The sequence below is a fragment of the Calonectris borealis genome, chromosome 26 (assembly GCF_964195595.1).
Source record: "Calonectris borealis chromosome 26, bCalBor7.hap1.2, whole genome shotgun sequence".
NCBI classification, from domain to species: domain Eukaryota; kingdom Metazoa; phylum Chordata; class Aves; order Procellariiformes; family Procellariidae; genus Calonectris; species Calonectris borealis.
In genome coordinates, this window is record NC_134337.1 from 8,528,121 (window position 1) to 8,555,230 (window position 27,110).

At 40.8% G+C, this 27,110-nt stretch overlaps 1 protein-coding gene across 1 annotated transcript; it reads right to left on the bottom strand.

Moving 5' to 3' along the window:
- Positions 1-24,284: 24,284 nt before the first annotated feature.
- NGF (nerve growth factor) lies at positions 24,285-25,161 on the bottom strand. The gene has a single exon (XM_075174377.1). It carries the CDS (start codon positions 25,149-25,151, stop codon positions 24,432-24,434), a length of 720 nt encoding a protein of 239 aa, XP_075030478.1. The 5' UTR covers positions 25,152-25,161; the 3' UTR covers positions 24,285-24,431.
- Positions 25,162-27,110: the final 1,949 nt, after the last annotated feature.

Here is a 27,110-nt window from a genome sequence, read left to right on the forward strand (position 1 = left end):
AGCTTTTGTTTGTACTGTGGCCCAAGTATTCATTGTTCTTCAGAAACATGCAACAAAGACAAGGTCTTTGAGCTTAATTACTGTCCGTCTAATTGAGAGACAACAACCCCAGGCCTAAGTGTTCTGAACTAATGAGTCAGATCTGATTTATACACATGGTGCTGTTAAAAATATTTTTTGAATATTTAGTGTTTATGCAGATCAAATTTTCTAGGTTTTCTCTGTAACCTGTTTTCCTTGTTCACCAAAACAAAAAAGATGCTATCATAAAATTCCATTAATTGGGGTTTAATAAAAAGCATACAGTGTGATCCCCTATGTATGGATATACTGTACCATTTAATGGTACTGTGGGCAATGGCTTCTAACTTGCCCGGAACACGTATAGGTGCTGATACAGCATCAGGACCTATCAGTTCCCCCTATTTTACACCCCCTCCCCAAGTTAACCTGTTCACTGTCTGCAGTTTTAGCAGCTACAGAAAGTGAATTTACATCTCTCTGAGATCAAGGTCTCCCTAGCATTAGCATCTGGGCCCCACCGTTTTGAGGCTGTAGTCCTGAGGCTCAGCCCCAGAGCAGGGTGGCTCCCTGGGCATCTTCCCTCTGCTTGTTCGTAGAATCCATCGTTAGCAGGCGGCTGACTCCAGATGTTGCGGCACAGCACAACTGAAAATTCATTTTCAGCAAATGACTGTAACACATGTGTAAAACAAACTTAGCTTGAGAACTTGCAGCTGTCTCCAAAGCAGACTGTATTTGACTGGCTGAGTTTCAAACGATTCTCCTTATACCCTGACAGCAGACACAACTAAACTCCAATTTGCAGCATCTTCACTCACAGTTGTAAGTGGCATGAAGCTACAAGCTGCAATTGAGTTTCTGGGCAATTTACAGGCCTTCTGGTACGTCAGATTTCCTACGAAGGACATGGACTCCTTTTATCTACTGTGGAACATCTACTTTTTGGTAATTGCACTGACCCAGTCATAGGGGAACTACTGGCCAATCTAGTAATCTTTCCATCTTTGTCTGCTGCCTCTCCAACAATCTCGTCTTCATCCTTCCCTGCCCCATAATCCCTGCCCTGCCCACATCTTAATACCTGGCTTGTTCTGCTTCTGCCACCACCACTTTGGTATCCTCTCGAGCAGTCTTTGTGTCTCTTCAAGTCCTATACTCCCTTTTTTCCTTACACTTCTCCCTAGGTAATTTCATTTGTTCTTCAGAGCTGGAAGTACCTCATCCTCCTCAGCCAGATGACAGCCCCCTGCTATCGCAGGCACCACACGTTGCTCAGCTCGTTTCAGATTCTGCAGGGGCTCCCACTAGAAGGTTCTTTACCCCACCAATGTGGTGGAGGCGCCCCAGAACAGCAGCACTGCAGCAGTTCTACTACATCGTCACAAGTCGAGCCTGGCCCTCGGACAGGACAAAGCGTTTGTTTCTTTAGGCGGCGCTTCCGTTCAGCTCCTCGTGCTGTTCGGCGCGACGCAAGGCACCTGCAGCCCTTGACTGTTTTCAGGCGGGCGGGCCCCCACGCCGAGCGCTCGGCCCGGCCGCGGGCGGTGGCGGCGGAGCGGCAGGGTCCGCCTCCGGCCGGCTTCCCGCCGCGGCGGGGACGCGCGAGGGCACTGCTGCTCGCGCGGCCCCCGGCTTGAGGCGGCCGCAGGCTCACGTGGCTGGATTCAGCGGGTAACGGGCGGGTGGGGGCGCGCGCTCTCGGTCCGGCTCGGTCCGCCTTGGTTCTGCGTGGCGCGGGGCAGCGCGTGGGCTGCCCGCTCCGGGGACAGGGGGGCGGCGGCGTGCCCGGGAGGCTGGGAGCCGCGGCCGCTGAGGCAGCAGGTAAGTGGTGGTGGGGCTTGGCGATGGGGCGCGGCTCTGAGGCGCTGGGCAGCGGCCTGAGGCGCTGGGCAGCCTGCGGGCTAGGGGCCTGGGGCCTTCCCGGGAAGGCCCTGCTGTGGTGGGGGCAGCAGGGGCTGTTGGCGTGTGCGAGCCCGTGTGGCTGGCCTGTCCGAGAAAGTTCTGGGCTCACCAGCAGCTTGGTGTGACTTGCTGCTGTTGTCTCACTGCTAGGCCTGCGGCCCTTCCTGTAGGGTTGGTTCCTGGTTCTAGCTCTCTTTAATCTCTCTAATCTGCTCCTTGCCGTTGTGCCCCTACAAACCTTTCTCGTGTGGAGTATTTTAATTCCTGAGTCTTCTTGCCCTTAGTTATTCTTTTTTTTCCTCTCATTTAAACCTCTGCTTCTGGTCCTGATTCGTGTCTCCAGCTGCGTTTACCCTGGTTTCTTGCGTCCAGTTCCTTAAACTCTTCTGTATCCACTCACACATGCTTGGCTTAGTTCAGCTGTCTAAAGGATGCCCTCCTTAGGGAGAGGAACTTAGAGCCAACCAAATTGTAATTTAATTTTTTCAGTTTCCAGCTGCATGGGCTTCCAGATGAGCCCGGCATCGTACAAACATATGAAAATGCAGCTTTCTGATCAGAGGGGGGTGCAAGAGCTGTACTGGGAGCCAGATAAATTGTCTTGGCTGGCTGTGTTTAGTTAGTTGGCTGCCATTTTGCCCTTACTAAGTTAAATAATTGGAAGTTGGGAAGAGTTTCTTTAAAAAAAAGTTTATCGTTGACCTATCACTTTTGGCTTTCTGTACTTGTTTCCTCATGAATATCAAGTCACAGTGGGAGTTTTTCCTGTTTGCCGTAGCTTGAGGTAGGACATGTTATTTGACAGTCTGACATGCATGCATGACGTTTCTTGTAGCAAGGAAAAACTGTGTGCAGAGGATAAAGCTTTGCTAATAGCTGGCTGAAGGCTGTTGGACAAGCCCTCACAGGATCTATGAACCAGCTCAGATGTCTTTGCATTCCATTCAAATGCAAGGTGTGCTCTTTTCATCTGAGTCTGGTAGCAAGCTAGGCACAGAGTGAAATAAGAGTACCTCTATCCATTTTCCCATGGATGAGGAAAGAGGGAGAATGTCTTGTGGCAGATGCTGGTTTTGCTCGTTAGAGTGCTATTGGGTTATGCTTGGAAACTGTTAATGAGTTTAGTGCAGAAACCTGAGTGGAATAGAGTGGATGGGGGCACATACCTACTTTTTACTACAGACATGTTGATCTAATCTGTTGCTTCCCATGTATATCCTGTATACCCATGTTATAAGAGCACACCAGTAGAAACCCTGAGCACCTGAATCCTCCAATTTTTATTAGCTTTGTAAAGCTCCTCTTTGAAGTATCCCGCAGGGATGGGTAATAAAAGGTGTCAAATTGTAGTAACCTCATGAATGGTTATGATGCTGTGTACAGGAGAGCTTGTCTGTCTACATGCTTAACCTTTTGGGTGCTAGGAGTTACTGCAAGGCTATGGGTAGACCTACACTGCTGTAATTTGGTTGGTCTCTGGCATAAGAATCCCTGTACTTTATTAAAAGCAGTGCTAAAAAAAAAAAGTTAATGTGAATGGGACTTGGAAATGGGGATGATTCTAAGGCTTAATAACCTTTTAGACAGAGAATTGGGTAAGCAAAGAGGAAAGACTTAGTCTTGTTGCCATCTTGTCTCTTCTTGAAACCAACAACTTGTTTTTACCAACCTGAGACATTTAATGTAATCCCCCAGATGCCATCAGACAGAACAATAATTATTGTAACTTCACAAGACATTTCACATTTTTCCTTAACTGTTTTGCTCTGTAATTGTATAAAACTTTAGCTATAAAATTTCTTGTTCCAGAAGGCTATGATCAACTCTCAGCACACTTGTATCATGCTTAACTGATTAATTTCTAAATTTTAGAACTGAATATGATTATGAGGGTCAGCTAGGAACCAGCTATCAGAGCTGTGTAGGCTGTGTCTTTGGGGAACTTGATTACAGAATATGCAGCCACAGGCATCAGGTATAGAATCATAGAATGGTTTAGGTTGGAAGGGACCTTAAAGATCATCTAGTTCCAACCCCCCTGCCATGGGCAAGGATAAAAGTATGTTCTCTAACTCATCCCAATGTGTAAAGTACTGGTTAATGCTCATTATGTTCTTGCATTATTGTATTGTTTTATTGCATTATTGTGTTACTGCACAACTCATTCCATCTGCTTAGAAAAGGGAGCTTATCTTTTAAGACAGAGTAGTGTTTACCTCTCTAGGAGGAGCTTTCTGTGTCTGGCATAAGGAGGAATTCCTTTCCTCTGTGAAGTTTTTGCAAATTTTTTTTTTTTTTTTTTTTGTTAAGCAAATAACATGACTTGGAGTTTGTGGTGAACTTCCTTCCTTAATATTTTTGGGTGGAATAGAGAACAGAAGTGAAAGTTTAGTGAAATTCTGGGACACTGAGTTGGGCTAATGATTTTATTCTTTAGCTTAAATTAGATTGCTTTCAAGACAATCCTCTAGTTAATTGTACTTAAGCAACTTAATCCCACAGTTACTTTTGGGCTTCCTGTGCTGCTTCATGTGTGGCCTGCTGCTGTCTGCAGTCAGGAACATGAGCTTTCTTAGAAATTGGCATCAGAGAAGGCATAGAATATGGGAAGAGAAAGAGAAGTGAGGAAGAATAACAGAACGATGGATAGTAAGTATTAGCCTGAACAAAATGGCTGGGTTGCACATGCAGCTGGGAGATGATTTAGACAGAAAGGAAGGAACTAGAGCAAAAACTTCTTTGGAAGGTAAGAGACATAAACAGTACTTTCCTGAGCTCTTAATAAAACATAGGAGTCCCTCCAGTTGCTGAGGTCAAATGTGGAGGAGATGTAGAGCAGGAGCCTTAGGATGTCTGGAACTGTCAACTTTCCAATTAAATTACAGAATAGTTACAATAGTTACAGAACTGACAACATCATGTGACAACATATGACTTGATTTGGACAAGAGGTAATTAAAAACATTGTGCATGGGCAGAGTTGGTAGCAGATCTGGTTTCAAAATTTTAACCTGTTATTGAAAAAATAGCATTTCAGATTTTATGTATGGTATTGTTTCTCTAAGCTGCACAGCTGAAGAAAATAAGACAAATGTGAGCAAAGATCTGTGACAAGTTACTGGAAAGTCAGTCGTTTTCCTTGAATGTTTTCAGTAAAATAACCTGCATCAGTTACTTGTGCTTCTTAGTGCACACAGGCATGTATCAAGTGAAATTATTGGGGTAAATAGCAATGAATCTTGTGTTGGCCAGTATTTTCTTTAACATAACCTAGATAACATCATGGAAACTCCATAAGCAATTTATGAATGACAAGAAGCTGCAAAAAGCTGCCAGAATGGAGGAGACAGAACTAGAATTATAAATGACTGACAGGTTAGAGAAAACCTCTAAAAGAGTAGCTGTAACTTAATAATAACAACGTAAAAGATCATGCATTCGTGTAGGAATAAGCATCATCACACATGCGGCATTGGAAGTAAATGGCCAGGTAAGGTCTGTAGTGAAGAATTTGGCAGATGCTGCAAACTGCAAGCTGAGCAGAAAATGCTGTAGGGAAGGAGGCAAACATACTGCTTATTATGGACAGATCACAATTTGTGAAATAAACGTGACAATCAGCACTCACACAGCCTATTCTGGGTTCTGCTCCCCAAGAAAGGTGGGGACCACTAGGGGACAATCCAGACAAACTTTCAGCTCTCTTTATCCCTCTTTGAGTTGTAAACATGAGATAATTCCAGGATATCTCCTGCATATGTCCTGCATATGTCCTACATATGTCTCAAAACTTCACACTGTGAACTCTGCAAAGAAATACTGCAAAGAATAATATTAAAGTGCGGCCCAGATGACGTACTATCAGGCTCAGAATGTAGACAAAAAATATACAAGTGGCAAAAGCAGGATGAATACGGAAGCTTGCTTCTTCATAGCATTGCGGTCAGAATACTGCTTTCTGTCTTTATTTAGCTGTCTTGTTTCGATTGCTCGGAAATGTAGGAAGTCTAAATCCATTTCCTTCATTCTTATAGTTAGCAGCTGAATGCCTTTTTTATAGGTCTCTTCTGCTTTTCTAGGCTGGGTAGGTAAGTTTTCATGGATGCTTGTGGAAGGTGGTGATTCAGAATGCCTTTGAAAATTATTGTCTGTGGTGCTGTTCAAAAGATATTTGAAATCACAAGATTTCTCTTGCTTCTGATGTTGGCTTATATCCAGTTTTCTTTCATGACTTTCAAGGGTCCTTGAGAATTAAGCACTTGGGGCTATTCTGCTGGAATTGAGATGTTATGGGAGAGTCACTGTTCCCAAATCACCAATTTGTCTTTACACCCACATTTATGATGGGTATTTATGTGCCTGCCTGTTGTATACTTCACAGGCATGCCGTGTTGCAAATGGTTGAGTAGATACAGATCAGTCTTTGTTCTGACTCAGTATGCTGTTTTAATGCTTTTAAGGTAAAGGTGATTTTTTTAGTGGTGAAAATGGGACCATCCACCAGCCTTTCCTGACCTGACTACACAACTGATGACTGCCAGCTTCTCTTGATCCTGCACAGGGAAGGACATGGATATCCCATCAAAACAATGCTTATTACTGAACATTTTGAATTTCTTTTTTCTGAGCAGTAACTCGGGCGTTGGTTTTTGGTGACTCTGTAGTGAATTCTGGTCTGAGTTCAGATATCTGAGGTACTCTTGGTCCTATACTATTGGTGAAACTGTTGACTAGCATTTAAATGTGTATTGTATCCTGTCTGATAAACCTGACAATTTGCAGCTTCCCTATAATGACTCTTTGTGTAGCAAATGTTTTTAAAACAGTATAATCTGTTTTGTAGGTTTTGTTTCTTTCAGGATAACAAAACCCTCCTATGTTTGCAGAGGTTAGGGCTTTTTGCTCTTTGCAAGAGTTGCAAACTATTTACTAAGGATATAGCTTCCAGTGTGGGCAGAGGTACAGTAAAAAGAACCATATGACTGAATTAAGATCCTCCAAGGAGGAAAATGGCTGGAAGCTGCTCAGGTCTCTGCATTGAGCTGTTAAAGTTGAACTTCCAAGTTTCTAATCAAAAGCTGAAACCAGATGGAAGTAAAATGTGAGGAGTAATATGGAAAATATGTTGCAGAGAAGATCAAATGGAAGAAAGAAAATGAAAATGTTCTCAGTTGACTGCAGAGTTCCTTCAGAAGCGACTTTATAGGAGAGTAACCCTGTTCATACTTCCCCTTTATTTTGTCTGTAGGTGCACACAGGTGAAACAAAGTAGAGTCTTGTGGAGCTGGGGGTGTGCATTGCAACATTGCTCATGCCAGCATTGAATAGCTTAGCTTTTCTGTGTTAAATTAGATTTGGGAAACTAACAGGCTTTCTGTGATCCCTGAAGGCTCTCTTTGCAGTATGCAGCTGAAAAGACAAAAATTGACAGCGTCTCCTCTGCTGGTAAAATTTTGTTCTCATTTCTTTTACTTTGAGGCAGTAGGATGACTTCTGTGCCCTCATGTGGAAGAGCAAGAGTTAGAAGGATTTGAAGCCTCATGTTCCAAAGATCTAACAATTCGAGAAGGAGAAGGGAAAATAAATAATTAAATCACTCTAACAAGCAAGATGTGTCCTTATTCAGAGAACAGGAATACCATTCTTTCCTTCTTTGGGGAATACATGAACTGAAAAATGAACTGGGAGACAATAACATATTCCAAAAAATAACTGAGACTTGTGCAGATGCCAAGTCTAACTTTGGCTGATTCTCTTTTAGGAATTTTGTAGAGCAATTTTCTGAATTCTATTAATATAACAAGCAAATATACTTTAGATACTCTGGATCTATATTGTGGGAAGTAAAGGTGATTTCTTGGTGATTTTTCAGAGGCCAAGAGCATGTATGCTTTTGAAATACAAACTTAAATGTTATATATAAATTAAAAGATGGTGAAATGTTAAGGGAAGGGAAAGAGGAATGAAAAGAATAGACAGCAAAAATGGAACCAAATTTCAAATGTAAGAGCAATATAATGATAATATTTGGTATTTTTTTGGACTACATGCCACAGTAGCAGGCAGTAGCAAGTTTCTTTGCTGCCTCCATACCCAGCGTTCTGAGTTTTGTGTAAGCTAGTGTTCTGCCACTGTTTTTATCATAACAGCACACAGCAACGTGGTCTGTGCTGCCAGCAATGTGAATGGGGCCCGCTGTTGTTTAAAATAGGAAAAGGTTGCCCTGTCAGTTGAACAAACACCATAATTTGTTGATAACGTAATGTACGTTAGCATTTTAACCTATCAAGTGATACAGCTCAAGGTGATTGATAGCAGGGTATCAAAGGCATGACAGAATGTAAGGCCTGTGATATATGCTGATAATGGTGTAGGATATATGCAGTCCATGATAATGGATGATTATAATGGTGTATTCTATATATGCCAACCATGGCAAGAAAGATGGTGAGGAGTGGTATGTACTTGTCTCTTAGTTGATTACTTTCTGTAGCATTTTGCCTCTGGGTTTGTGTCATGCAACTGAATGTACATTGCTGTGTACTTCTGCATAATTCAGAACTCTTTCCACTGTTGAAGTGTACTTGTCTTTCCCAGATATGCATTTCTCAGACTCCTGGTAGCATTAGCGTGTCCTCAAGCCCCAGTTCAATTAGAAAACCATAGCATTTTTGGTTATAGTGCAATGAATAATACTGTATATCGATTGCTTTCACTCGAAGCCTGTTCAAGAAGACAAAAGATTTGCCTGAACATCCATGATCTGTGAGTTCAGGAGGCTAATAAAATCTGTTACTCTGGACTTCAGCCTATAACTTAATGAATACAAATTTGCAGTTGTCTCTCAGTGAAGCTGTCTTAATGAGGATAATTTAATAATGCAACTGCTAGCTAGAGTTGTTTTCTCCTGCTATATTCCTCCTCTTTTTCATAGATTCTGAGATTTGATGATAAAATTTTCTGCTATTTTTCCTCTTCCTTTAAAAGCATAAGAAGTATTTATTTATCGAGTGGCAAGATATGTGCTATTGATTAGGTTCTTCAGACTTCATAGATCTCAGAACCATAGGGGTTTTAGTATGTTCTTTTGTTTGGGGCTTAAATTGTATCCAGATCTTTACCAGCTATTAAGCAAGTACGCATACTGGCCTTTTTTCTCTTGTAAGCATCCAGTTTTGGCCATTGTTGGAAACAGAGTGCTGAAATAGCATACCTTTAGTCTGACTTGAATACATCAGATTTTTTTTAATGGTTTAAACATATTTTTAAAACGTCCATTGGAGCTACAGGCAGCATGGAATTTTCAGGAAGGACTCTTCTTTCAGTTAAATCAGATTTCTTTCTATTCGTTTTCTTTCTGCTATGCATATTATTTAACTTCAAGCAATTGTATTTATCTCAGAAAAAGATCTTGTAATTGAGTTGAAGAGGTGGTACATTTGTGTCTCATGGTGTTCTGTTTATATAAAATGGGGCCTCAGTTGTGCAGTCCTGGAATATGTTTGTGTGGGTGAGTAAGATCAACTCTTGGTAGTATCTTGAGTAGGTGTTAGTTTCCAAAGGTGTAAGAAACAGTCTTTTAGAGTGATGAGTACGTTAAAACATACCTTTCTGTGAAAAAGGAAGAGAAATCTTTGATGCTCTGGAAATAGACTTCTATTCATGTTCCTTTCATCTAATGTAGAAGAAATGAGATACATTGGATGAGCCATAGTGGAACCAACTGCCCCACTAAATTCTCTTAAGTAGCCATTGAGCTTTAGCTGTTTTCACGTTACTTTTTATCTAGGGATATAAAAATAGCCCATAGCAATATTGCTGAGTCATACTAACCAGCCTCAAGACCTCTTTGCAAGAATCCTCTCATTTTCACTTATTATGTCTTTGCATATAAGGACGTTGTCCGCTTCATAGAGACGCTGTCTGTGTTTTCAGAGTTGGCATGGTATGCTAAGGTTCCCCCCCGCCCCACCTCCCCCTCTGGGTATAGCTCATTGCAGGGCTGGCAGTTTGGGTGGTGTGGTCCAATACAGGAGGCTGAAATGTTTGTTTGATTCCTTGTTCATTCCCAGCTCCCTCGGTGTCTTACATTTAAGCAAAAGGAAGAGGCTAAATAGAGGCTTAGATATTTTTACAGTAATACCAAAATCCTGTTTAGGTCCTAAAAGCTGTAGAAATTGTTTTTGACAAGCTTTTTCTGGTTTCGCTGCAGTTGGCACAGAGGTCCTCTCTTTCTTGTCTCTGTTTTTTTTCTAATTTCTTTTCCCACCCTGATAAAATGAACCATTCTGCCCATGGATCTTGAAGTTTAGCCCCTCCTTGCTGGACCAGACTGTCCACAAAGGCACCACAATTATCAGCTTCCCAGGTTGAGAAAAGTGGTCTCAGCTTTATGCTGTTACTGCTTCAAAAATACACCTCAGATAAAGTTTAAGCCATTGTTTGTAACGTAAGTTAACATAATTTGTCACGCAGTAACACCATGACATTCTGCTTACTCCATCACACTGAGAAAATAAATACAAGAAATTTCACTTTGACCTCTGGCTTAGAAACGAATTGAGTTTAAACACAGAGAATAAACATAAAATGAAGAACATACAGTTTAAGAACTAGTAAGTCATTCCTACGTATTTTGGCTGTTTATCTTTTGCTGTTGATTAGTTTCTGGTTTACAAAGGATTTTTTGTGCATTCACAGCAAAGATGTGAATGAAAATAACTAGCACTACATCTAACAGTACTTTAACAATAATAGTGAATTAGTTTTTGTAATGTTACCTGTGATCAGTGGCAGACAAGAAGCTGTCTCCAGATGATTTCGATTTCTCACATCTTCTAGGTTCTAAACAGCTTTGGGTAACATTCCAGCAAACAAAGAGTATAAGAAAAGCTGAATAATGGTGTCACCTGAGTCAGAAAATATATTCATAAGCATACGATCACAAGATGACTATAAGAATGTAGTTTTAATGAACTTCTAACAATATGTGTGTCAAACTTACAGACATAATTCATTATTTCTGTGTTGTATGAATGTGCGCATATAGTAACTGCTATTCAGAGCGATCTGCTGTAGCAATAAGAGGAACAAAAATTGATAAAACTCACTTGAAGGGACTAAAAATGCAGGGCTATGCAGCTTGTGTAGTAGTCTTCAGGCAAACTGAAGGCAAAGGCAAAAATGCCTTTGAGAGTAGAAATGTTTTGAGTGAGAATTGTTGCAGAAATAACTTCATTGCGTTGAGTGGAATCTGCGCAAGTAGGACAAGTCCAAACAACTCTAATACAAGAAGAAAGGGGAAACCAATAGGAAGGAGAAAAAAGCCCCAAGCAACTGTTTGGAAATGTTGTTCCAAATTAGTTGGTGAGAAGAAATGAGTAGAGGCATAGGCTGGGTTTAAGTGTTGGGAGTTGAGAAGGGAAAGGCTGTTAAGGAGCTGAACTGTAGTTAAGGAAGTGGAGCTTCTGCATTTGCTGTGTTATTGGTTCTTGTTGCCAGAAATATTTTGGTAGAAGTGTTTTATCATTTTGCTTTCTGTCTGTTCACAGTGGAACAACTTGTGGCCTAAGCTGGTATCAGAGCTAAGACTCTAAAGTACTTGAGACACTAAAGGAGCCATTAGTATTCCTACAGAATTATAAGTTGTGATGGACAGAAACTCTCCGCCCCCCACCGTTATATGCTGTGTTGCTCCTGACTGCACAAAAGGAGCCGTGATTGGACTTCAGCTGTTCCAGCATAACTCTGCAGTGAAAGGGAAGCAAATCTGTTGCAAAATCTGTAAGCAAAATGTGAGTGCAGGTAGAAGTGTTTGAGGAGGCAAAACTACGTAGGTGGCAGACTGGCTATGCCTGGCATCCCAAGCCAGCCACTCGCCGAGTTCCGTTTTTACCTAGTAATCGTGACCGTGTATTTTTGGTACTTCCCTGTGGTGGTTTTGATCACAGTGGTCTCGCTCTTCATCTTTTTTTCTTTGTTGTGGAAGCTATTGTATATAGGGGAATGGTTGCTTCTCTCAACCTGCTGGTTGTGCTCTGGCTAGTGCAGCATAGTAGAGGTGCTGAGACCATTTTCCTGCTTCCAATTTCATGCTGCATTTGCACTTTCCAGCTGCCAATCCTCACATGCTTACCTCTCATGTTTGATCACTGAATGAGGAGTACAGTCTTTTTAGCTAAATATTTCCTAAAGACTCTTGAAATCTAAAATCTAGTGGGTCAGGAGGGAGAGTGTTTGGAGGAGAGGGTTAAGTGATAGCTTCCTCTTCTAGTCTACCCATGTACCTCCTTTCTTTTTCTGGTTTCCATTTCTAGACTGTCATGATATTTGAGTTATACAGAGCTTACCCATACGGTTGGTGTTAAGAGATCATGAGCATGACTGCACATTTGCTGGATGCTCAATTTTTTTGGCCTGAAATATCTTTGGAGTATTACTCCTGTGAATACGTCATTCACTCTGAAACATAAAATCATGGCATGACATTTTTTAATGTCTTTCTGTAGCCTTACTTTCTGTTATAGGCAAACCACAGGCACATCTCTCAGGAGTGTTGTTTGGTGCAGTACTTTGTCTAAACATTTTCCCACTGGATCTAATCCAGTCTGAGATCGTAACTGTCGTGAGAATGCAACAAATCATTCTGGGAAGTATCTGAATTTGCCCCTATTGGTCAAAGCAATGTTTATGCACAGCCAGAGCCACATGACAGAGGAGAGGGTACTTTTGAACCCTGTTAGTAATATGTGCTAAAAAAATACCAGAGCTCCCAATTTTTTGTATGAGTAAACCGCAAAACTACTGTTGGCTAGTTTGAACAACCCCTGATTTGAACGTCATTGGAAAAAAGCCAGGAAAGCAACTGGAGTCAGCCCAGAAACATTTTTTATCCTCATAGCCACTTTATTCAAACAAACAAAAAAAAAACCTCAAAAAAAAAAAAAAGTTTTTTCAAAAATGTGTGTTTTCTTTGAAAGAGTATTTTAGGGCTTTACAATGATTGCTTGAGATGTGGTACCTACATGAAGACTGCCAATAGGAAACTGTCAAACATAAAATAAATGCCATAAGTGTACATTTTTGCTCATTTTCAGTCCTGCCTCAGATCAGCATAAATCATCGTTCATTTCATATATAGTAACTTCCTTACATCTACAAGGTATCTGAAAATGATCAGCCTTGCAAAGAGGTATGTTTAGCAGTTTTCCAGTGGAGTCAATTGCAGAGCTCTCATACAAACAGGGCAAATGACCGACCAAGAAACTCTACTATTTCCATGGGTTGCTCTGAACATTCAGTTTTGTCTCCAACTGTAACTGACGCTCAAGTTGCAAAATACAGCATTTAATACATATCTGAGGGAAAGATCTAAGGTACTTGGATGACAGACGCTTTGTCAGGCAAAGAGTGAAGCATGTTGGCAGGAGCACTGGTGTTGTTGCAGCCTGTTCTGCATGAGCTTTGGAGGCTAAAATGTGTGTTCATTCCTCCATCTACTACTTTATCATAAGCAGCTAAAACTGTGGCCTGGTTGCTCCTGCCTCCAACTGCCATTTCAATTTAGGGTATTGACAGGGAAGAACACTTAGATAAGGAATGATACCTGTTTTGAAGGCCCAGATTGATTGACTAGGCCCCGCTGCGCATGGTCACCTGCCTGGTGAGTGAGTTACAGCATCTTCTGTGCCTTATTAATCAGGGTGACAGTCTGAGAAACAAACAGGCAGCAAAATAGAAAATGAAGATTTATGGGATTAGGTGCAAAGTAGGTAAGTATTGTGAAAAATGGGCAAAAATAGAATGAGAGCTGCTGCTGTTGAGGAACATTTCAAAAATAATACTAAGCTAGATCCTGAGCACAAAAAAACCTTAGTCCATGAAAATAAAAGAGAAATAAGAATGGGATAGAGAAAATTCCCTAAAACAAAATGGAAACACGCAAAGTGCAAGTTAGGTTTGATTTTAAGTTATTAGCTTCAGATGGGTGCTTAGTAGTACAGCCATTTCCTAAATATGTTAGCATTATTAAAAAAGGCAGCTGTTTGTAAGTAAATACAGGGCAACGCTGAGAAAGTGACAATATTAAATGTTTATCGAATCACCTTTTATACTCAAATGTAAGATCCTGTTAGAACTAGTTAGCAGAAAACCAGAATTTGTTGACTTGTCTTACAGTGTAAGGTCAATGGCAAGACTGCTGCGAGTGTATACTTTATCTGAAGAATGACTGGTTGGTATGAACATAAGGAATAAACTCTTATAATAAACGTCATTTTTCAGCCTAGTGCTGAAGAAGCTAGCAGCAGTTCAGTTTGCAAAATCTCATTTATTAATTTGATTATACCTATTTGCCCTTGCATAGCTTTGATGTTCAGAAGTCTCTGTTTAAGCTTTGCTGCAGATGACAGCTGTATTGGAAGTTATTAATCACTGAATGAGTCATCTGTTCACGTGATTAGACAATGTCTAAGCAGTATGATAAAGTTGAAGATGACCTGAGTTGAGGGAAGATGGGATAAATATTATTTGTTTCAATTTGTCCCAAATCCGTTGTAGATAAGACAGTCTCTGTGTTAAATTCTCCGAAGAAATCTCTCGTTATTTTTAAACAAATCAGAAAATTAGGACCTGTAATGGCTTTAAAACATTGGTGAAATACAGGACAATTCAGTATTTCAAGTGCAAGTTTGAAGGAAATTTCTAGGTTGGTTGTAATTTAGTTGCTGGGGACACCATCTTCCAATTTCAGAAAGATAAATCTCTTGATGTAACTTAATTGGATGGAAAGTAGTGCATTTGTCAGTAGTGCTGAGCTTATACAGAAGTCTGCTACTCCTCCAATGTATGGCCTTAATTTTCATACTGCCACTCTCCTCCTCGTAGTGGCTGTGGAAATTGTAATCAGAGTAACTGATTCAACTCAGGACACAGCAGGAAGCCTTTAACTTTTTTCAGAAACTTTATCAGCACAGTTCTCCCGGCTCTGGGGACTCTTATAGCAGCAAAAAGGAGGAAGCATGAAAACTTCAACAAGAAGGTTGTCAAGTGCAAGTAAACCAAACTTTTTTTTTTCTCTTTCGTATGTCAGCCATCAGTCATTAATTGTAACAGTACCTTCAATGCATATTAGGCTGCATTATGTGTAGGTCACTATGCTTCTGTGGCAAGGAGTGAAGCAAGAAGATGATACTGTCTGTTACAGATGGCTTTTCTGCATCAGCTAGTAGCTAGCAGTCTTGTGGCAAAAAGTAGCTGCATGTTGTCTGTTTTTTGCCTGGTTTTTACAGTTCAGTGATACAGTTGTGTGTAGTAATTCTAACACTGTAGTTGGCAAATAACTCTGCAAGAGATATATGTTAGATGGCTGTTGAAAATGCTGTTAATGCCTAACTGTTCTGTATTTAGCTTGTCTAATAACTTGCTTCAGTCAGACATCTGAAAAGTTGTTTGCTTCAGACTAACAATAGCCCTTGCAAAGTTTGTTGTGTTTGGCTTCAATGATCTGCTTTGGGAGTGCATTTTGAAAGGGAACTTCAAGAACTCTTGTCTTCCTAGAATGAGAGAACTGGACTTCCATCATTAGTCAGTAAACAGTCCCAGTTTAGAACAGCGCTTTCCCATTAGATACTGCCTTTCCTATGTTACTAATCACTAATTTATTTCTATGATACTGAAATCTCTTTTTTGCTCTCCTTGTCTATTCTGATTTTATAGTCTTAGGAAACTAATGGAGGACAAGGGACTTTTCATACACTTTCCCATTCTGGTCACCTTCAGTTCTTCATTTTAGCTAGCTACATATAGCTGTTCTGATTCAGAATATTTTTAACCTAAGCCTCTAGTTTTACTGTTTGCTAAACAATATTTATGGCTAAAATTTCTTATAATCATTGTCAGTTGACATAAAAGCTATTGAAAAATTTGTACAAAAACTGTCTGCTCAGGTTTTTACTAGCTTAATAGGACATTGTTTTTCATGACTTTCTGAAAAGTATTCTTAACTTTGTGTGGGAAAACAGAATAAAAACTTGGATCTTACAATTATAGGTTTGGCATAGTGGACATTGTTTAGTGAATTGTACACACTCTTTCATTATTTACCTGCTCGGCAGCTTTTTCCTGTGTTCAGCACACTCCACCGCACTTAAAATGTCATCCCATGGTGTCTAAAGACTCACAGTGCATGTGTTTTTAGGAATTTGAGTTCCAGTCTGTGTGAAGAACCTAGAACCAAAGCAATCATTTGCAGTTGGTGACATGAACACTTTTTTCCCCTTCCTTTTTTTACCGTGCATCAAGTCAATACAAAATGAAAATGAATAGAGCTTGCATGTTACTGCAACATATCAAACTGAATTTTGGAAATAGTACACAGTTTAACTCCTAAATCAGACAAGTTCTGTTTTAATTAGAACCTGTAAATTCACAAGGGAATTTGGATTGTGCACGTGCCTTCCTTCCTGCCACAGCTTAACTTGTTCTCAGAGTTGGATCCTGTGCAGTAGAATTGGAATCTAACCAAATCAAATGGTTCAAGAGGAAAAAGGAAAACAGAACAAAATCCCCAGAGGATGCATATGATCAGCAGCAACAGCATATGTGCTTTTCATAGGGATGCTGAGAGCATCTGCGCTGTGTTCATCAGAGACTAAAGGTATTACCTAGATTGAATGTTACTGCATGGCTTTACAACTGTATGATTCATTTCTCAAATAATCATGCTTTGGATCACAAACTTAAGGGCAAGATCTTGCTAAATGCCTGAAGAGGGGCCACTATGTATGCTGGATTATGTAAATAGAAGTGATGCGAAAGAGACAATCCGTGAGTCAGTGCATTCGGTACAGGCTTGCCTTTTCCAGGCAGGAGGAGCCATCACACAGTCACTGAATTTGAGTATTAAGTGAAGCACCAGTTTGCAGAGGAAGTATGGTGGATTTAAGGCTGGCTGGCTGGCAATATTCTATTTAAAAGCCATGTGTGCCAAAAGCAATGCTTCAAAAGAAAAAGCCATATGCATTTAAAGCAGTAATCCATTTAACTGATTTAGACCTGGGCATTTTGAGGGTTTTTTGTTTTCTTTTGGTGTAAAGTAAGAAAAATTTGTCCTCCAGAACAGTTTGGCAGAAACACAACGGAAGAACCTCCTACCCCACCCTGGTGACTTTAATTATAGTCAGGTTGTAGCGTCCCCATCACTTGGACAACAGGTAGCAAAAAGATGCACAGTAAAACTTTGCAGCTTCATCATTCCTCTTAATTTCTTGGAGAGTTTAGGGAAACCCTCCAAAAGTTATGAATTTCTGATTCCATCAGGAAGTATTTGGTGCTGTTTGAAGTCTGGAACAACTCTAAGGAAAACTCAGAGAACACTGAGGAAGTGCTTACTAGATTGATAAAGTAAAAATAATCATTGCAGGAACAGTTATCACTGGGAGGATAAGGACAAAATATTTTATATGGTATTTTGAGGCCAATGCTTGGGATCTGCTGTAGAATTGTGCGCATAGGAAGGAGGTGATCCTCTGGTCAGAGAACTCTGTGCTGGAGAAATTAAGGATTCTCAAGCAAGGCCCCCTACCTGCAAAGCCCTTCTTGTTTGCTGTTGTCATGCTGGGGATGTTGTCTTCTGTTCTGTGCTGCATGTTAACCTTACCTTTTCTTATTTGAATCAAGGAAATGCCAAAAGCTGTCAGCTGATTGGGCTGAGGACAGCACATCTCTGAATATTAGCACTAAGGTTGTGCAGCTGATGTCACCATTTCTTCAAACCATTATGGAGCTGTTTTGCTCTTTAACACCAACCAAACCAAAGGAACATCCATTTTTCTAACAAGATGTTGGTCCTGTCATGATTCCCTTATGCTGTCTAAAACCAATGGATGTTGTCTCCTGGCCAGATTGGAAGTTGGATAATTCTGTCTTATATTTTCTTAGTTTCAACCCTGCACCCTGTGCCCAGGTGTTCTGCTGGATAGTTTTCTTTAAATATTAAACTGCTGTATAGTGGTTATTCCATATTTTGTTCCGCCTTGGGCTGTGACATTCAGTGTTCCTTAGTTTTTGCTAGTTTCTTTTCACTTCATAAAGGAGCTTGGTTGAAGGGTGCTACTAAAGTGTCAATGTACAATCTTCAATGGTTATACAGACCAAGTGCTGGAATTCAAGATTGCATATCGGGTCCAATAACTGTTACATAATGCTAGAGATACCATATCGGAATAGTTTATTTGTAGGCATTGCTGTGGACAATGTTGAGGACAGGCGTACAAAAGTTGACTTTTCTAGAGCAAAGAATTCCTTTAGAAGACAGCCAGAGAAAAGTCAAAATACAATATACAGTGATTCCAAGCCCTACAAGTAAGTTCCCTGATAGTAGTTGTAATTGCTCTAATGAAAGATGTTGGTTACTAAAGAAAAGCTGGCGAGGGTGTGGCTTCTACAGCGTTTCTCTTTAATCGCATGTTTAAATAAGGGATTAGATAATGAAGCAGCAGTGTCCTGTAAGGGATGAAAGGAAGCATGTAGAGAAAGCATGACTGTTATGTAACCTGGCTCTTTCTCTGTCATTGTGAAAATTTCCTGTATGTATTGCAGTTGAAGTGAAAATAAGGCAAGGCCCAAAGAAATATAACCTGATTGCAGGTCTAGGCATTAGAATGGGATTTCTGGCGTTCCAGGCTTTTGGCATCAAATCAGCAGTAGCAATGATTGCGTAACCAGTAGGATTTCAGACATGTGTCGTCGTCCCCTGCGCCGTGTCCCCCCTGCCCGAACAAAAACCACCACCAAACCAAAACTGTAATGCCAGCAGTGACGAGAGGATGAGTCCCACGTTAGGTGATGGAAACTGATTATGGTCCACACTTTCTTCATCTTTCTAGAGAACGAACTGTTTTTCTCCAGGCAAAATTTAACCTGCACTCCTTAGTCAGACCAAGTGAGCAGTAGTGAAATCATTGGTGCCATGCATGTGGCATTTGGCTAAAGGTGAAACCAAGTCTGGTCTGATTTGCTTTTTAAACATAAGGATCTTGTTTTTCTTTCCTCAGAATCTATAGAGATGAATTTCAGATTCTTGTAATAGTGACTATGCAATTCTTCTAATAAATCTGTCTGTTTCATAGCAGTCCCTCTAATTGATCTTATTTTATATGAAATAGCTTTCCTTTCTCTTAGCCATAATTGTTTTCATTCCTTATAAGTAAGACTTTACAAAGAAGTGAAGGCACTTCATCTTTAGGGAAGCAGTTGGTTGTCGAGCTCGTATAAATAATTAAAATTTGGTAAACTTCTTAAACAGTCAGAAGAGAATCCAGCAAACAGTGTGTAGCACGTGTTTCAAAAGAAGTGGAGAAGCTGTGGGTACCAGAGGCGCTCTTAAGAAATGAAGTGTGCTGCAAGCTAGCAGTTATGTTGAACAAAGTTGGTTTGTGGAGATCCTTCCTCGCAGGTTTTTCAGTTTTTGTCACTTTATACAAATAAGTGAATGCGGTTATCAAGTCCATTCTACTGCAGAACTCTCCATGCTGAACTGCAGTCTTGAATCAGCATGTATGTTCAAACTGCAGCTATTACAAATGAAAGTAACTTATCTGAATATGGGTGCTCATGTCATTCCTTGGATACAGTGGAAACAACAGCAAAATAAACCATTTTAGGTGCCTTTAACAATGTTTCAGCAGTGTAAGTTGAGCTATGATGTCACCTGGCTCTTCAGTCCCTCATCTCTTCTCTTGCAGTTGTGGTATAGGTTTGATCACATGAGATCTCATTGAGAATCCAGGAAATTCCTGCTGAGCAGTAATCCTGTATTTGTTTTCCTCTTTCCTTAAAATCATGTAAGAAAACAGACTTCCACTTTTGCCCTACTGTATAACGTCTTAGTATGATTTGCTGTAATTGCCATCAGTCTGATTTCTCCAGCAAGTGAGTTTGTAACATACTGCCATCTCGTCAGTAACTCTAAGCCACTGAGAGAGGGCACTGTTCTCAATCAGTAAACGTAACACTGACATTACACAGGAATTGTATTTTAAAAAAAAAAAAAAAAAAAAGAGAAAGGTATTTAAGCAAGGCACTCAAGCCTCTTTGTACCTGACTTTGCAGCAATACAGGATTCTGTATGTTGTATGTGAGTTGCAGACAATAAAATGGCAGACGACTACATGCTTGATTGGAGGGGAAAAAAAAAAGCAAGCAAGCTAAAAGCTAACCGTGATAAAGGACAGTTCCTGAAAATATTTACAAGCTACAGACTTAACACAACAACTATGTTGACAGTTGATAGTGGCTGTCACAGCTTCCCAAACAGCAGCACTGAGTCAATTCTCATTAAGTATTTGGAAAATTACTTACTTCAACACTGAAGAAAGATATTTCAAATTAGAATACATAAATTTGCACGCTGTTAATATTTAATCTGCATAATCTATCTCTAAAAGTTCTATCATTCCTATATGTTGGTCTGATATTCCTCACGGGTGTACTTTTCAGAAGAGCAAACTGAAGACAGGTGGTTTTGTTCCCTTTTCTGTACTCTGGCCAGAAGGCATTGCGTACAACAATCTGCTGTAACCTAATGATGTAAAAGATCAAGTCACTGCAACTGAGATGATATCTCAGGCATCTCTAGCTGGATTTTATCTCTGGGGAAAAAAAAATTAACAACAGCTTGGCACTGAGTTAGTTTTCTAATTAAATGTTGATGTAGCTCTTTGCTTTTAAGATACCAGTTGGTTGCCCAAGGAAGCAGAGAGCAGTCAGGATAATCAGTGACTAATGCACACACTGATTCACCTCCTGGAGGCATTACATTCTGAGACCGAGTTGCTAGTATAATGTGGGAAACACTGGCTTTTAAGATACCCTCGCAATGTCTTTGTGTAGAGGAATTTTCCATGACGGTTCACCTGTCTCTGATGTAGGATGCTAAGAGATACTTTTTACTGAGATAATCAGAAGGTCTTTATGAAAGATGTCTTGTTATTGGGTTCACTGTGGTTTGGAAGGCTAAGCCTCCAGAGTATAAACAACGGTATCAAAAATGCTTTCCCAGGTTTTGTTCTATTTCTGATTTTATTAACCTAGCCTGCTGTGCTGTAGACCAGTAGCATTTGTGAGTTTCTACACAGCAATTATTGCATGAATTTTGTACTCCTTCATACATATATTGAAATTCAAAAAGTATGGGGCCATGTTTAATAGGGTCCATATACATAACTGAAAATGTTCAAAAGTTCTTTCTCAGCCTTTCTGTAGATGGGTGACAACTGTGAGCATGACTTCAACAAAAAGAGTTATAATTTAACTCTTGTCTGGAAGTATGCAAATTGTGGCAAATGTCACTGAAAGTCATGTAGTCCTTGCATCTCACTCAAGGCAGAAGCATTTCTGGCAGATATTTGTCTCAGCTGTTCTCTGGCATGTCCAGAGATGACAGTTCCTTATACCTCCAGGCAGTCAGTCCTGTACTTCATTTCTGGCTGTTCAGGGTATCCTTATCGTATGATACTAACTCACTCTGTGCTTGGGCTTTATCAAGAATATTTCTGTATTGCTGGAGGTAACAGGGAGGTGTGATGCCAGTTACTGCAAGAACGGCTAGGACTACTGTTGTTTTAAATCCTAGTCTTTAAACGTGGCGCAAACATCTGTAAGTGGAATAAAGTTTGAGTGCTGCAGGGGGAATCTCACAGATTGGGTTTGTGTAGCTATGGTCAGAGATGGAGCCTTATCTTGCCATTTAAGTGCACAGTTAATAAAAAAATTGAAATATCGCAATATTTCTCTTTCTAAGAATGCACTTTTCCAGGTTTTTCTTATTTTATAGTCATAAAAAACCACATTCTCATTAAATTAATTTCTTGAAATACTTCACCACTTCTCAGTAGATCATTGGTCACATCAATGTGTCACACAGGCATAACAATAACATATGTGCAGGGGGAGAAATTATGTACACCCTTAAAATTTAAGTTGCAGGCCTGTGTTTGTGGCTCTAAGTCTGGAATTCCAGATTCTGCAATTAACAGTGGGATCAAGATCAAGTGTGAATGTATGGAACTGTCCTTTTCACTCTTCCACCCTCCCTTTTGAGATCTTTTTTATCAACAGGCAAGAAGTGTCAGTAATACAATAGATCATTGTCATGAAGGATGAACCAGTAGTCTAGTTTCAGTCTTGGGAGCACAAAATAAAAATCAGCTGAAGGGATAAATGTGGAATAGATCGCATCAATATCTGCAAGACTAAATAAACCCTCCCCCCATAATGAATAGCTAAATGTTTATTAATAGCAATTTTAATTGAGATCAAGATTTATAACAGTAGTTCATAGAGCTTTTAATGACAGCTCTTTGTCCCTCAGATTGGGTGTTATAGGTAGTAGTACCTTGTTTTTGGCAAGAATGTGCTTTAAGGTGTAGTCAGGGGAACTCCTAAGGGGGCTGGATGTGGAAGGAATGTCAGCTCCCAAGATTGCTTTAAGAAGGAAGTCGTCATTTTCAGAGCTCTTTGAAGAAATGCCAAGTCTTCCACATGTTTGGAATTACCAAATGCATTCATGATATACTTTCAATTGCAGTTTTGTTACGTCAGTGGTAAAATAATGGCAGTCTCCATAAACCTGGAAGTCCTGGGTGACTAGCAGCTTCATTTTCCCTAGTCGCATTGTGTCATGTATGGTGAAGAGCACTTCTGAAGCAATTTTGTTACTTTTGTCCATTGCTTTAAGGCCACCAAAGAGCACAGGTGGGACTCTGTTCCAATTCCACGTTTTTCTTTGCTTCAGAATACTGTATGTTTCACTGATCTCCCTCCACCTCTCCTGCGATGACTGGCAGGTGGCTGCCACTGCTGTTGTATTCTGATACTGTGTCAGAGCATCTGATGCCTGCAGGATTGCACTGTAAGTATTCTTCAGTCTTCATTGCCTCCCCCTGCTCCAGAACAAGTCGTCGTTATTTGGAGGACACAGGACAGTCAGGAGCCTGCCCTCTCCTTGACCTTCTAGATAACTGACTATTCATGCAAATATTGCAAATACGTTGTTCTGGAGAGAGCAAAACATTCTCACTGGAATATTGCTGTCCCACACCATAACCACCTACTAGAGGGGGCTGAAAAGTGGCGTACCAGTGATTATCAGGAATGGTCTCTGTCTCAGTGCCTTCCACTTCACACAGACTGGCACTATCATACCAGAAAGCATATCTTGCCTAGGTGTGGTTATTTCCACTGGCACTATTTTACCACAATGCATTTTCTCTAGAAATCTGCTGCTCTTCTTTGCTGTTTATGTGGAGGAAGCAAATGTCAGGTCTGCTTTTTTCCTTAAAGAAATAAGTGTGCATGAGGGAAGGCAAGGGTGAAAGTGTGCCCTCTAAGATTTGGAAGAAACCAAGCTGAAAAACCTTAATGGTATTTGTTTTGAAACAGTTTCTACAATGGGTAACAGCTGCTTTTCCAAAGGAAACAATGAGAGAAACTGCAGCTTTATTCAGTGTGCAATGACTGAAACACCCATCACAGGCCTCAGGCTCCACTGTGTACTTCTAGAGACCAATGTTCTCCAAAACACAGAAATTATGAGCATAGGGTTATTTTGGGGCTCCTTGCTAAAACACAGCCTCAGTGATTTTTTTTTTTTTAAAGTTTTCTTCTATCATGCATGAAAAGACTTGCTCCTATGTCAAGTCCCCGTTGCCAAAATACTAGCTTGAGAGAATTTTCAAATTTTAATTATAAGCCACATGAACTTTTTTTTTATTTATATAGGTACACTGACATTTGCAACCCCATTACTCTAATATAGCTCGTAAGTAATGAGCTGTAAAATACCATTTTAATGCAAAAATACACTACATCTAGATTCTACTCTTGTGCAGACAAATGTTCCAAAATAATTCAGAACGGATTATTTTTGCAATGAAAATAATTCGGCAATTTTAAAAAATGCACTAAAGGTCTTACTTAGAAATTTATCTAACAACATGAAGAACTAGTATTTCTACCAGGAGCTCACTAAGATGATTAATTATATAAGATTAATATCTTTTTGGATAATTAGTAAAATTGGAAGCAAGTTTGAAAGGTCTTTTTCAGTCTCTTGGTAGTTTAAAAGATTTAAATTTAAAATAAACCTAGAAGATTTTCACAGTAAGCTGGCAGGTTTTGTGAGGAAAATTCTTTTGTTGTGGAAGAGAGTCAAAACTGTGAAAAATGTTTTCTTTTTGTAGAATGGCAAGCAAAGATTGCTCAATGGCCCTGTGAACATTTCAGAGTTGTAGGGCTGAGCGAGACTAAGGTGAACATCTTTTGAAGGGTTCTGCCAGTAAATAAATTGCAAAACACAAAAGGTTTCCAAAAGAGTTTAATAAATAACGAGGTTCTTTCTGTACTGTATAAACTATAAATATACCATGCAGTCCTTTATAACTTAAAATAATTTACAGACTGAGGTAGGGGGGTAGGAGGATGTTGTCATGGGGTTTAGATCCATCTCAGGGTCTCCCTGACTTCCTGCTGAGCACACACACACAGGCTGTGTCAATTCGAATAAATCGCCAGGCTGCTTGCTTGCCCTCCATTGTCAGCGCTTTGACAAAGGTGTGTGTTGTGGTGCAGTAAGAGTTCCAGTGCTTTGCATCAATCCCTCGGCACCCACTAGAGACTGGTTTAGGGTCCCTGCACTTGGTCTCAAAAAAGTACTGCTTAAAGATGTTGTTGTTAATGTTGACCTCTCCCAACACTGTCACCTCTTTGCCTTTAATGTCAGTGGCTGTGGTTTTGTCCCCAACCCACATGCTGACACTGTCACACACTGAGAACTCTCCCCGGTGTAATACGGGATGCGCGGTCCTCTTGGTCCTGGCAGTCCTGTTGAGAGAACCTGCACTGCTGAGAAATCCCATATTCTGTCCTTGCCCTGACACTGGGGGGGGCTGTGTGCTGAACAGCACCCGAGGAGACCGGAAACGCCTCTTCTTAAAAAATTTTGGGTCCATGGTGATATTTATAGCTTCTCGTCTACCTATCGTCCAAGTAGAGTGACCGTGGGATGTCTGTGGAGCTGCCTTGGGAACGTGGTGTCTGTTACTCCGGTGGATATTGAGCAGGGAGTGTTCTGCAGGATACTCCAGTGGAGCATTGTCCTCTGACTTTGGAGCTGCCTGTGTGCCGATCAAAAAAGCTATAATCAGAGTGTAGTACAGCATGGACATTACGCTATGCACCTAGAACAAAAGAAAAACGTAATATTACTGTAAGCCATGCTGGCACAAACGGATGCCGTTGCTGACAATAAATTTATGAGATACCCAGGATCATACAGATTTCATGAGGTATTCATGTGAGTGCCAGATGTTGTTCTTCCGGAAGAGCTCATTCAGACAGTATAAATGTTCTTAATAAAGCGAGAACATTAGAAAATAATAGCTAGATTATTATTAATTCCTCTGGTATTTGTTATTAGAACACTGTTTATGAAGCACTTGCTTGGTGTTATTAATGTGGAGACTATATGGCGACAGCATGTTCTCAGGAGTAAAATCTCTAGTGATTTTTGCAGCAACCTTTTTGGCCAGGGCTGGTCTCCTGGCTGGAAATACCCTGCAGAGTAGTGAGAGTAGAAGCAGTCCCTTGGCTAAAATAGCTGTCCATTCAGTTAATTTGTCTGCAGAGGTGTCCTTGGAGCTAGGGTGGGGACCACCACGCCGGTACTTGTGGAAGCGGTGGAGCCCCCAGTGAATCGTGCCGTTGTCACACACGATTCATGTCACACACAACAGCCATGCTTACCTGCCATGTGGACAAGCCTCACCACTCTGGCTGGCTCAGCAGCCTCCAGCAGCCTCCATCTATCCCATCTGCCCTTTCGGGACGCACCACATTGCTGATTTTGGGCGGATAAAGCCCAGGCTCCTTCCCAGAAGAGCTCAGACATCACATGTCACAAGGGCAGATGGGATTTTTCCATGTTCAAGCTGCCTATTGGGACAAATATGGGTATTACATAGGAGCACCATGGGTGACAGGCTACTTCTGGGTTGGCATCTTAGGTATAGCATAGCTAAAACCGTTGTGGCCGTAGTACTGGGAATTATGTACAGGGAAACACCTTCCTTTTATCAGAGTGCCATGAGCAAGAAGCTCCACAAATGTCACTGCATAGCAGATCCAGTGCCAGTGCTAGTCTTCCTTCGATCTGGAGAATATGCACATCTGTTTAGATGTGGAAAAGTATAAGACAAATGTCTAAAACTTCGCTAAGAACAATTTTATGCTAGAAGACCAGCAGCAGTGATACCTTGTTAGGTAACTACCATGTGTTGACTAATTCAGCCACATGTTGGGTTAACAAATCAGCAGCAGGCATCCTGGGAATAAGAGACATTCAAAAATGATCTGAAATTGCAGTTAATAGCAGACGTATTTCCTCTGTGAAGACTTAATAAGCAGAGACAGGGTATAAACAGAAAAAAACTACCAAGTGAGGCCCCTCCCCTGTCTCTTTGCCTTGTTTTGCCTGACATGTCTCAGCTGGCCCTGAATTACACGGTGTCCAGCCAGCAGGCAGGCAGCCGCGCATAGACTGGACAAACAGGGTTTTGTAAAGAGGAATCGGGCTCTGCAGTTCCACTGTGATTTCCCAGCATGTCTTAATGTTTTTTCTGGGTGTGGGTCAATTACTGTTGAAGTTCCCCCTCTCTCTTTCTGTTCAGCTTTCTCAGACTGAAATCCCAAGCAGCACTAAAGCACTCAACCAGGGCTTTAGCTTTGCCAGAGCACAATCTTGTAGAAAATGCAGAACCGTAACATGTCCCATGGGACCTTGTGTGGATAGTCATATCTCGGACAAGAACTGAAATGAAACAAACAGCAGTGTTTGTGCAGGGCTGGGCAAGCATTTAAGAAATCAGCAGGAGATGCCAAGTGAAGGTAGTGACTGAAGAGGGTGAAGATGCTACAGTCCCTGCATCAAGGGGAGAAAAGAAGAGAAAGGCCAAAAGCCACATTAGCAGTTGTCTGTGCAACAGTTGGGCTGGAAGAATTGGGGACAAAATGATTATGAGGAGAGTCAAATCTCTCTCACAGAGAAAATCCTTACTGTTCCAAAGCTACTTTAATTTGCTTAAAACAAAGCTGAGGGTTGCTGCTTTCCCATACGCTGCTTGTGCTTG

What these genes read in the sequence shown, in the direction of transcription:
- NGF (XM_075174377.1), bottom strand. Translation starts at nt 25,151, where the DNA reads ATGTCCATGCTGTACTACACTCTGATTATAGCTTTTTTGATCGGCACA.